Source organism: Vespa crabro, chromosome 21, assembly GCF_910589235.1.
Source record: "Vespa crabro chromosome 21, iyVesCrab1.2, whole genome shotgun sequence".
Taxonomy (NCBI): domain Eukaryota; kingdom Metazoa; phylum Arthropoda; class Insecta; order Hymenoptera; family Vespidae; genus Vespa; species Vespa crabro.
In genome coordinates this window covers 2,167,734-2,177,500 of record NC_060975.1, presented here as the reverse complement: position 1 = coordinate 2,177,500, position 9,767 = coordinate 2,167,734, and the positions used below count along the sequence as shown (strand labels likewise).

The window sequence follows — 9,767 nt, the reverse complement described above, 5'->3', positions numbered from 1 at the left end:
ATTAGAAAAAAGAAAATGAAAAGTAAGGATAAACGAAATAAGAAATAAAAAGATAGAAGAAACCAAAATCTAATTAATCAAGGTCCAAGTTTAATTAATCTTCGAAACAATTTTATTTCTTTCGCGTCAAAATCTATTGAGAATTACTTGAAAATAATTTAGATACTTTCCGAGTTAAACAAAAAAAAAAAAAAAAAAAAAAAAAGAACAAAACAAAAAACAAGAAAACAAAAAGAAAAAATAAATAAATAAAAGACAAAAAAAAAAAAGAAAAAAGAAAAGAAAATTAAACTCATCGCACTTTTCAATCTCGCCATTATGTAAAATTTATAAACTTACCGATCATTGAACCAAAGTATTATAAGTTTAATAAATAGTAAACTATTGGACAACGTGATAGTCAATGAATCCATGAGATCAGGTAGCTCGTCAGTTTTAATATGCATCACCACGTATACGTATTCGGAAAAAAGAACAAATATCATAGTCATAGTCCAAAGAATTCTATGAAATATCGCGTAAGTATAATTTGGCCAAAGACCGATCAAACGTAAACCAAATTCTATCGGACCACTTATCGAATTTTCTGTTAACATCATTATCTACGATATTTTACACTTCTTTTCTATTCTCTCCTTTTCTTTTTCTTCTTCTTCTTCTTCTACTCCTAATTTATATGTATATATATATATATATATATATTTTTTTTTTCCTTTCTTTTATTTATTCTTCTTCGTATCTTCCTCTATGTTCGTGGTGCACCGTGTGAATACTGATCACAACGAAGTGTCCTTCGCAAATAGAGAAGAATTTTTCCATTCTTTTTCTCTTTTTTCTTTTTCTTTTTTCTCTCTCTCTCTCTCTCTCTCTCTCTCTCTCTCTCTTTTATCCATCGTCGCAAGAAAGATTTATTTTTCATGAAACATGAATAATTTGTTATTCTCGACGTAAGAAATAAAAGATCGCGAAAGAGAGAGGGAGAGGGGGGAGAGGAGGGGCAGGGAGAGGGAGAAAGAAAGAGATAAAAAATAAATATATATATATATATATATAAGAAAACGAGTAGGCTATCCAAAGTTCTTGAAAATAGGTTTCTTCACCTCCACCCCGCTTACCCCCTTGCTCGCCACTCCTTCGCCCCCTCCCCCCGCCCCACTCTTTCGATCTCTCGAAAGCAATCAAAAGTTGTTTTCTTTAAATATTCAACGAAATGCACTGCCCCCTCTACGCACGCAATTTTTACATAGTAAAATAATATCAGTGAAACGGTGAAAACTGCAATGGGTGTTATAAGTTGAAGGGAAAAAAAGGAATAAAGTATTTTGTTGTTTTTTTTTCTGGTTTTTTTTTTTCTTTTCCTTTTTTTCGTTTTTTTTTTTTTTCACTTTCTTCCTTCTTTAATTCAAGGAGTGTTCGTTAATTAAAATACGACATGCTAAATGTTACGCTCTAATGTTAATAATTTTTTGCAAATGATTATCATATCATGGCAATTAAAACGATTGATTGTATTATACACTTTGTATTTTTATTTTATTAATTAACATTGAACAATTTGAATTCTCTGATAAATAAGCGATAAATAACTATGTCATTTTGAATGATAATCGTCATAATCATAATAATTAATTATCTGTTTAATCGTCTCTCATTGTTAAATTTTCAATTTGATTATATATAAATATCGATTAACTTTCTTTTTTCCTCTTTTTCCTCTTTTTCTTGTGGGGTTTTTTTTTTCTCCCCGAATCACGAAATTACGCGAGCGTGGAAAATTCTTTGCAATCTACAAAAAAAAAAAAAAAAAAAAAGAAAAACGAAAATGAAGAAAATCGAAAAAGAAAGATTTTGCTCGAAATTAGATAGATGACAAAGAGTTCATTTGATTTTTGATATCAAATGTGAACATTCGAGTTCCAATAACCGATGCATGAATTAAAAATCAATCATCGTCATCGTCCGACTTTTATATATAATTTCAATACATTTCTTTCTTTTCTCCTCTTTTTTCTTTTTTTTTTTTTTTTAGACATGACGTAGAGAAAGATTTTCGAAGGAATAGAAATACGAGGTTAGAGGATGAAACTAATCTTCTTCCCTTCAGCTGGTCCACCCTTGTTTTCGCCCTTTCCTTCGAACCAAGGGATCCATGAAAGGCAACTCAAATCGAATTCGTGGTAATCCTCTCTTTCTATATACATATATATATATATATATATATATATATATCTGTTTCTGTCTTTCTTAATAGAACAAAAGGATCAAAAGTATTGCGTGAGATATGTCTATATGTCTTATGTACGAAGGGTCACAAATTATCGACACGTGGCATTCTTCCTTTAAAGGCAAGAAGAAAATATTTTCTTTTTTCTTTTTTTTCTATTTTCTTTTTTTTTTTCTTTTCTTCTTTTTCTTTTTTTCTCTTTCTCTTCTGTTAAAAATCTAACAATATAAGCGCGTTCGTTCGTCGTTCCTATTGTATTTCAGAAAAAAATCATATTACATTAACAAATCAATATTATTATTCGATGTGTCTCTTAATTTCTCAATCGATTTCTTTCTTTCTTTTTTTTTTTTTTCTTTTTTATTTATTTTCCATTAAAATCACATAAATACCTTATTCCACGTATATGAAACGATCTATACGATAATTGAATCCTTTAGATCAATGATTTGGCAAATTGCAAAATTTTTCTTTTTTTTCTTCGATTTTTTTTTCTTTTTTTTTTTTTTTTTTTTTTTTTTATACAAACTTAAGCTTTTCATCGTGTTGAACGGATAACTTAAAATATTTATAATTAAATTATTTATTTACAGATAATCATAATTCCTTCCTCCTCCTTTGTTTCTATGATCAACATATTGTTTACAAATAAAATTGTCGCTGATCGTTCGTTCCGTCGATGAAGAGTCAGCAAAAAAAAAAAAAAAAAAAAAAAAAAAAGAAAAGGGAAGAAAAGGATATGAAAAAATAAATAAATAAAAAAAAGGTCAAATTGATTATACGTAACGAATGATAACGTACGTACGTGACGAATGATAAAGATATTAAAAAAAAAAAAAAAAAAAAAAGAAAGAAAGAAAAAAACAATGAAAAAAAATAAATAGAATAATAATAATAATAATAAAAACAGATAATAAAAAAGTAAAATAAAAGTGGAATTAATACAAACAATCGTAATTTTGTTTGTTCCTTTGTTCGTTCATTCGTTCGTTCGTTCGTTCATTCATTCATTCGTTCGTTCGTTCGTTTTAACAGTAATTTAACGCATTTTATAAAAATCAATATATAAACGTTAATCCGCGAATGGAATATGGTTTCTATAATATCGATCGGTCATTCACATTCCGTTATATGCTGGACCACCACCACCCTCTGGTACAACCCAATTAATATTTTGACTGGGGTCTTTGATATCGCAGGTTTTGCAATGAATGCAATTTTGTGCATTGATCTGCAGCCTCTCGCCATCGCCACTTTCCATTGGAACGAACTCGTACACACCTGCGAACGAATGAAACATTGTGATCAAAAAGAAAAAGGAAAAGGCAAAAGGAAGAAAGAAAGAAAGAAAAAAAGAAAAAGGGAAAACGAGAGAGAGAGAGAGAGAGAGATGAAAAAAGAAGTATAAAAAAAATTATGACATTGCATGTATAAACGTGCAATCATATCATTTTTTTCAAAATTTTTAAATTTCTACTTGTTTGTCTCTCTCTCTCTCTCTCTCTCTCTCTCTCTCTCTATTTTTTCTTTTTTCTTTTGTCTTATGATAGATTGAAAAATAATAATATATTGTTGAACAGAAATGTTCTATTATTATATCTACCCTATTTCTACCCTTATCGTAGTAAAGGGTAGAAAAAAATATTGAGTTTATTTATAAGTGCAATATTAGATCAAGCCAATAAAGAGAGAGAAAGAGAGAGTTATGCAAGATAATATTATTATAAAATTAAAAGAATTCTAATTATGAAAAATAACATTTATATACAATATATAAATATATATATAAATATATATATATATATATATATATATATATATATATATATATAATTGTTAGAATATTATATAGACATCATGCATAGAATATTATAATTAATATCTAATGAATATATATTAGGATTACAATATAATAGAATTACAATAATATTAATATAGAGCATATATTAGAGAGAAATTAGAATTTTATTCTAATTCTATATTTATACATGTATTTACATTTATTAAGTTAATTCATAAATAAAGATTTCATTTTATCATTTTATCATACTAATTACTTATTTACAAAATTAAACTTAATATCATATAATTAGAATAAAATTCTTATTCTTATTTCCTTAAAAGTTATTAAAAATTTCAATATTATATTATATATTATATAGATAAACGAAAAAAAAGAAAAAGATAAGAAAATTAACAAAAAAAAAAAAAAAAGAAAAAAAGGAAAAGCAAAAGAAAAAGATGATTTCATTTAAATATACGACGTGATTAGGCGGGCGGGGAGCAAAAAAAAAAAAAAAAAAAAAAAGAAAACGATGAATAAAGAAGAAAAAACAAACAAAAAAGGAAAATAAAATAAGATCTACAATAATTTGAGAAGGAATATTTCAAATGAAATATTTCTATGGTACATTTTAACGCGGCGATTTGGAAAGTATCGTTGGATCGAAGACGGACAAAGAATTTTCGTATTCGAGGTTGTTGGCCCAGCTCTACGTGCAGTGTGACCCTCGATTTTGGGGGTTGTGCTTGGTCGGGGGTTGTCTAGCCGAGCGGGGGTGGTTGCCCGGGCGGTTCAGGTTCAAGGACGCTCCGGTCGATAAACTCCGGCGACTGGTTGGAGCTGGATAGCGAACGAGGAGAGGGAAGAAAGTCCTGGAAAGGAGCTCAAGCCGGAAATGGAAGAGGTAAATCTAAGAGAGCATGAGAGAGAGAGAGAGAGAGAGAGAGAAAGAGAAAAAGAGAGGAAAAAGAGAGAGAGAGAGAGAGAGAGAGAGAGAGAGAGATAAGGATAGGGAGAAGGAAACTTTTGAATTTACTCGAATCGTTCGATTCCAAAAGTTTCTAACAATCGTATTAGACGATTTCGAGTTTTAAATCTGTAATTACTTTGGGCCTGTTAACAGATATAAACAACAAAGAGAAAGAGAAAGAAAAAGAGAAACGGTAAGAGGGAAGTGATAATGATAATGAAAATAGAGGGAAAATTCAAAAAGGGGGGGAAAAAAAAAAAAAAAAAAGAAAAAAATAGTTGAAATAGTTCTTAAATAGAAGAATATAATTTAAGAAAAAAGTTTGTAATAAAGATGCGCGATTAAAAATATTCAATGAATATTAAATATTACAAATGTTATATATATATATATATATATATATATGTTATGTATGTTCGTTTACGTTGAAATAAATGTTATTTATTACATACTTCGTAAATACGAAGAATATATTATGCGAAGAGAAAGGAATATGATATAATATCGGCTGTGATAAAAATCCGCAATGCGGATTTCTTATATAATATATGACCTTACTTGACGAATGGTGAATTTATTTAAGCGACATTTTTTTGAACGTTCATAGATTTTTGTCATTACGTGTCAACTAAAGGATGTTGTATTTCTTATAAGATTTCTTTTTCTTTTTTTTTTTTTTTTTTTTTTTTAATAGGCTAAAGGTAAATATGTATGGGTCGACTTGATCCTCAAGTCTAATATGTTAGTTTGTTATGATTACACGTGTGTACGTACACATATATAACTTGTTTACATACCAGCGGGACAAAATCGACCTTCAGGGCCATCGTAAATCGTTAAATTTTTCTTTACTGGTATAGTATCGTCCGATAGTGTCAAATGAGCTGGTTGATCTGCTTCGTGATTTGTTCCGGTAAGAGCGACTGACGATAACAAATCGAATGATACCTCATTATCTGGTTTAGGATATTCAATTGGTGTACATTTAGATGCAGGTTTTAATTTTGAATAATCAGGTCCTAAAAAAAAAAAACAAACAAACAAACAATCATAATAATAATAATAATAATAATAATAATAAGAATAATAATAATAGACAGTAATATAACGTGATATTATATACTTAATCTATATGTTTATAAATAAAAGTTTATATTGAATACCTCCATGAGAGAATGTCCAAGGTTCTCTTCCACCGGTCAACATAGAAAATCCAGAATACATTATTCCTCCGTAAAGGCCAAGATTCGTGTGAAAACTTGGTCTCATATTTCTAACAGCCTTTAATTCTTTGTATATCCAACTATTTTTTATTTTGTCAGAATATGTTTTCGGTTCAAGACCTTTGGTTGGGGAAGAATTTGTTTCAGCTTCAATAATTGCTTCCACAGCGCTCTCTGCAGCCAACATACCACTTTTCATAGCATTGTGAGTTCCTTTAATTTTAGGAACATTAAGAAAGCCTGCCGTACAGCCTATGAGACAACCACCAGGAAATTGAAGCTTTGGAATGGATTGAAATCCTCCTTCTACTAATGCTCTTGCGCCATAAGCTATCCTATTTTTATCATATGTGATATCAAAAAAGAAAGAAAGAAAGAAAGAAAGAAAAAAAAAAAAGAAAGAAAGAAAAGAAAAAAAGAACTTTGATATTTGTAAATATATATACATATATATTTATATGTATAATATAAATTACCTCTTTCCTCCTTCAAAAGTTGGCCTAATACTAGGATGTTGTTTGAATCTTTGAAATTCTTTAAATGGATGCAAATAAGGATTGGAATAATCTAATCCAACAACAAAACCAACTGCAACAAGCGGTGTTTCTTCATTGAGATGATATAAAAATGAACCACCATATGTATTTTTATTCAATGGCCAACCAACGGTATGTTCTACCGTACCAGGTTTATGTTTCTTAGGATCAATCTCCCATATCTAAATAATACAATAAAAATTATTGTAATTTAAGATTAAACATTACAAATTTTTTCCAATTAAAAATTAAAGATACGTACTTCTTTTAATCCTATACCATAACTTTGTGGTTCACAATTTTCTCTTAGATTTAATTTCTTAGAAAGTTGTTTAGTAAGATGGCCATGACAACCTTCTGCAAAGATCGTACACTTTGCATGTAACTCCATACCTCTTTCAAAAGTTTCCTTTGGAGAACCATCTTTAGCAATTCCAACATCATTCGTTGCTACTCCTTTAACAGAACCATCTTCATGGTATAAAATTTCTGAACCTGCATAACCAGGATATATTTCTACTCCTGCAGCTTCAGCTTGTTCCCCTAGCCATGATACAACATGGCCTAATCTGTAAAGAATGTATTTCTTTACAAATTTTTAAGAGATGCAAAAAAGAAAAAAAAAAAAAAAAAAAGAAGAAAAATTCAATTCTCATACCCAATGTAAAATATATTTTTACCTAACTATATAATTTCCATGATTATACATTGGCATACCCTTTAAAATAGGTATCGATATTCTTCCCTTTTCAGTAAGAAAAGCAAATTTATCCTTTGTAACTGGTGTATGTAAAGGCGCACCTAATTCCTTCCAATTTGGAAATAATTCCATCAAAGCAATTGGATCTAAACAAGCACCGCTAAGAATATGTCCTCCTACAGTTGCAGCCTTCTCTACTAAAGTAACCCTAAGTTCTTTTCCATGCTTTTCTGCTAATCTTCGAGCTTGTATTGCAGCTGACATTCCTGCTGGACCTCCACCGACAATTAATATATCAGTCTCATCTACAAATCTTTCCATATTCACATCTAAAAGATATACAAACGTTTATATATTTTTTCTGTAATAATAATCTATATATATATATATATATATATATATATATATATATATATATAAAGATTTTTATTTTTCAAAATAATCTAAGAACCTTTCCATCTTGAATCTTTTTCCCTGGGTACTATCGTATAATGAGTTGTAATCTTTGGATATTTGGCATCTGAATAAGCACGATGAAGGAAGACCTGTTGTAATCTCTGCTGCACTACCAAAAAAAAAATAAATCATATCATGATTAAATACACACCGCACAATTATACATTTATACATATATATATATATATAAAAAGTAAAGAAATATTTATTAATAATTGTATTCGAAGAAAAAAAGAACATCACACATTTATGAATCATAAATCGCGCGCAAATTTATTCATTGGCATTTAAGCCACCATGTTTGCGTCAACCAATCAGAAGACAATGTATCGTCGCCATATTGTCTAGTTAACCTTCTTATTGGTCAAAGTACCTACGTTCGTAGATATAACCTACAAACGCATACGTGATAACGTCAGTCGTAAGCAGGCAGGATAACGAAGCTAACCTCTTCAAAATCGACAGAAATTCTTGTGACTTCGAAAAATTTAAACGATAAAGTGATAATATATATATACACCCACACACACACACATATATATATATATACTGTTAAGCGATTTAAAAATTATATTTGATTAGTTGCATAAGAGGTATGTTTAAAAGGAGCATAAAAATGACATACGATAAATTAATCTCAATCGATCAGTGGATCCCATTTAATAATCAACAAAGATCAAAGTCCAATGTTTTATTGTATTACTTTTCGATATTATTCCTTTCGAAAATACAGAGTATATTTTAACACGAGCTCTATTTATATACAGAAACATATTTCTTGTAAAAATGTTAGATAAATTTATAATAAATATTAGCAAAATAAAATAAAATAAAAACCGATATATGTTATATGGGAAATATTTATTTATCCATATGATATATATATATATATATAGACTATAATTTTTTTTCTTTTTCTTTTGTTTTGTTTTTTTTTTGTACATATAATAATTTCATTAACAAAAAAAAAAAATCAATATTCGCAACGAGGTAATAATCAACTTACCAATTTTTGAAGAACGATATATAGAGAAGGCCATGTCTGCACACTGGCAAAGCACGGAGAGAATACGATATAAATAAATAACAATTTTAATAGACACGAATAATGTGTCCTAATTAATCGTATATCAGATAAATTTAAGTATCGTACTTTTATTCTGCAACAATAAATACAATACTGTTTCTCGTTTATTTTTTTATTTACTACGTTTACGATTGTTAGCTGACAACAAGTGATATCTCGTAAGTAACAGAACAAACAATGAACGATTTCGAAAGTCGAACGAACCAACAACTATCGTCTCTCGAGTTATATTTCACCAGAGAGAGAGAGCGATCGTCGTTGATGATTAATTTACCAGCTTTAGTTTATAACAAGCCACGACATCTGTCGATATAAGAAGAAGTAAAAAAAAAAAAAAAAAAACGAAACAAAAGAAAAAGTAAATAATTACCGACTGTCATTATGAATTATCTTAAAATCTTATTATATAGAAAATTATTTATGATAAAGTGAATCAATTATGATAAAAGCTCGAAAAGTATAATTCAATTGAAAATGAAAAAAAGAAAACTTTAAAAATTGAATTTATCCTGTAAAATACGAATACTTTGTTCGACTGTCGGTACAATAACTTGTCTCATATATCGAACGATCGGTAATAGTATCGATTGGTATCCGTCGATATTTTCGGGAGAAATGACACGTGGCGCTGTAACGATTTATCATCGAAACAAATTAATACGTTAAATACGAGAGAGAGAGAGAGAGAGAGAGAGAGAGAGAAACAAAAAGGAAAAGAAAAAAAGAAGAAAGAAAGAAAGAAATAAGAAAGAAATAAGAAAGAAAGAAAAAAAAAATAACCGTTGATC

The 9,767-nt window shown here is 28.9% G+C and overlaps 2 protein-coding genes across 3 annotated transcripts in view; both read right to left on the bottom strand.

Annotated features, from left to right (window-relative positions):
- Positions 1-932, bottom strand: part of LOC124431513 (odorant receptor 13a-like) — a 5,932-nt gene extending 5,000 nt beyond the window's left edge. For both annotated transcript variants that reach the window (XM_046979530.1, XM_046979529.1), the window contains exon 1: positions 340-932. In XM_046979530.1, the coding sequence (XP_046835486.1) occupies positions 340-599 (260 nt within the window). In that variant the 5' untranslated portion in view covers positions 600-932. The remainder of the gene's footprint in view (positions 1-339) is intronic.
- A 2,318-nt stretch (positions 933-3,250) lies between these two features.
- LOC124431512 (electron transfer flavoprotein-ubiquinone oxidoreductase, mitochondrial) lies at positions 3,251-9,234 on the bottom strand. The gene is made up of 8 exons (XM_046979528.1): positions 8,899-9,234; positions 7,888-8,001; positions 7,417-7,765; positions 6,999-7,305; positions 6,677-6,918; positions 6,141-6,535; positions 5,775-5,996; positions 3,251-3,505 (listed from the first exon to the last, which is right to left on the bottom strand). Exons 1-8 carry the CDS (start codon positions 8,930-8,932, stop codon positions 3,342-3,344), a joined length of 1,827 nt encoding a protein of 608 aa, XP_046835484.1. The 5' UTR covers positions 8,933-9,234; the 3' UTR covers positions 3,251-3,341.
- Positions 9,235-9,767: the final 533 nt, after the last annotated feature.